This window comes from Homalodisca vitripennis, chromosome 8 (genome assembly GCF_021130785.1).
Source record: "Homalodisca vitripennis isolate AUS2020 chromosome 8, UT_GWSS_2.1, whole genome shotgun sequence".
Taxonomy (NCBI): domain Eukaryota; kingdom Metazoa; phylum Arthropoda; class Insecta; order Hemiptera; family Cicadellidae; genus Homalodisca; species Homalodisca vitripennis.
In genome coordinates this window covers 78,653,412-78,654,962 of record NC_060214.1, presented here as the reverse complement: position 1 = coordinate 78,654,962, position 1,551 = coordinate 78,653,412, and the positions used below count along the sequence as shown (strand labels likewise).

General features: G+C 39.9%; 1 protein-coding gene across 1 annotated transcript; it reads left to right on the top strand.

Annotated features, from left to right (window-relative positions):
• Positions 1 to 618: 618 nt before the first annotated feature.
• On the top strand, positions 619 to 1,314 carry LOC124368242. Its single transcript, XM_046825516.1, has one exon. It carries the CDS (start codon positions 619 to 621, stop codon positions 1,312 to 1,314), a length of 696 nt encoding a protein of 231 aa, XP_046681472.1.
• The last annotated feature ends 237 nt before the right edge of the window (positions 1,315 to 1,551 follow it).

The following is a 1,551-nucleotide window of genomic DNA, read 5'->3' as shown; positions in this document are numbered from 1 at the left end:
GCTGACGTCAAGAATTATCGCCCGGTAGTTGTTTAGTCATCAATTACCAAGATCTTTGAATCCCTGGTTCTGAAGAGGTTGTCATTCCATCTGAAGAGTGTTACCTGTGCTGAACAACATGGCTTTATGAAAGGACGCTCGACTACTACTAATCTACTAGCCTTCCAAGATCACATTCTCACTGCCTTCTTAGAATCTTATCAGGTGGACTCCATATACACAGACTTCTCTAAAGCTTTTCGACCGTGTAAGCCATGAACACCTGGTGGCCAAGCTTGAAGCTATTGGACTCAGTAGATGCTTCTTGATGTGGTTGAAGAGCTATCTTCGGGATCGTTCTCTTCGGATTCGGGTTGCTGGCTGTTTGTCGAAGCCTTTCTCTGTAATATCAGATGCGCCTCAGGGATCGCTGTTGTGCCCTGTTCTCTTCTCAATATTTATCAATGACTTTGTCCAGTACACACCCAAGGATCAAAAGTTTAACTCTTCGCCGATGATGCTGAATTCTTCAGAACAATAAAATCCCTCAACGATTGCCAAACTTTACAGAACAGTATTGATCTGTTGATGAAATGGTGTTATGATAATGACATGTCATTAAATATTTCCAAATGCTCTATGATATCTTTCTCCAGGTCTAGCACACCTATCATATTCCCTTACACACTTGAAGATCAACACCTCTCGCGTTCTCTGATGATAAAAGATCTTGGAGTCATGCTTTCTCCTAATTTAAATCCTCAAGAACATATTAACTATATTTGTAAGAGAGCTAATTCTGCCCTATACTTCGTCGTACGGAACAGCCGCAACATGTTCTCTATTCGTGCTCTACGGATCCTTTACATCCATCTGGTGAGACCCTTATTGGAATATTATTCACCTGTTTGGAGCCCTTACTTGATTGGACAGATTGATGGGCTTGAGAACGTTCAAACCCGTTTCATCCGTTTTGTTGGTGTGCTGCTAGGCTTCGACTACCGCACTGCTCCAATTCATGATCTGCAACTTCAGTTGAACTTGATGCCACTTCACACAAGACAAATAATCAATGACCTACTGTTCCTGAGGAAGCTGATTAACTCGAAAATTGATGCCCCAGATCTACTTGTCAAGCTGGACTTCCGCACTTCTCGACACCTGCGCCACACCTATCTTTTTGCTAGACGTCAGTATTCGACCCAGTACTTGTTCCACAGCACTTTTCCTCGCCTCCAGCTGCTGGCCAACAACATGCCGAACGACATTGATCTGTTCTATACAAGGGAGGAGGCCTTGAAAAGGAAGTTTTTTGTCTGGAGGGCACTGCATTGAGTCTGTATTCGGCAAGAAAATCTGTATTTATTAGCAAAACATATGGTGCATGTTTATTAGTTTTTTCCCTAATTATATTTACTTATCATGATCGTCTATATGTATTATAAATTATTGTTATTTATTTGTTATCATTGTTAAAATTTATTACTAATTATATAGATTCTATTTTGTTACTCCAATACTGTATTAATATTTATTAAAGTTATGTAGATTTTATTTACCTTTACTGGTATA

Coding starts and splice junctions, on each gene's coding strand:
- LOC124368242 (XM_046825516.1), top strand. CDS start 619: ATGATATCTTTCTCCAGGTCTAGCACACCTATCATATTCCCTTACACA.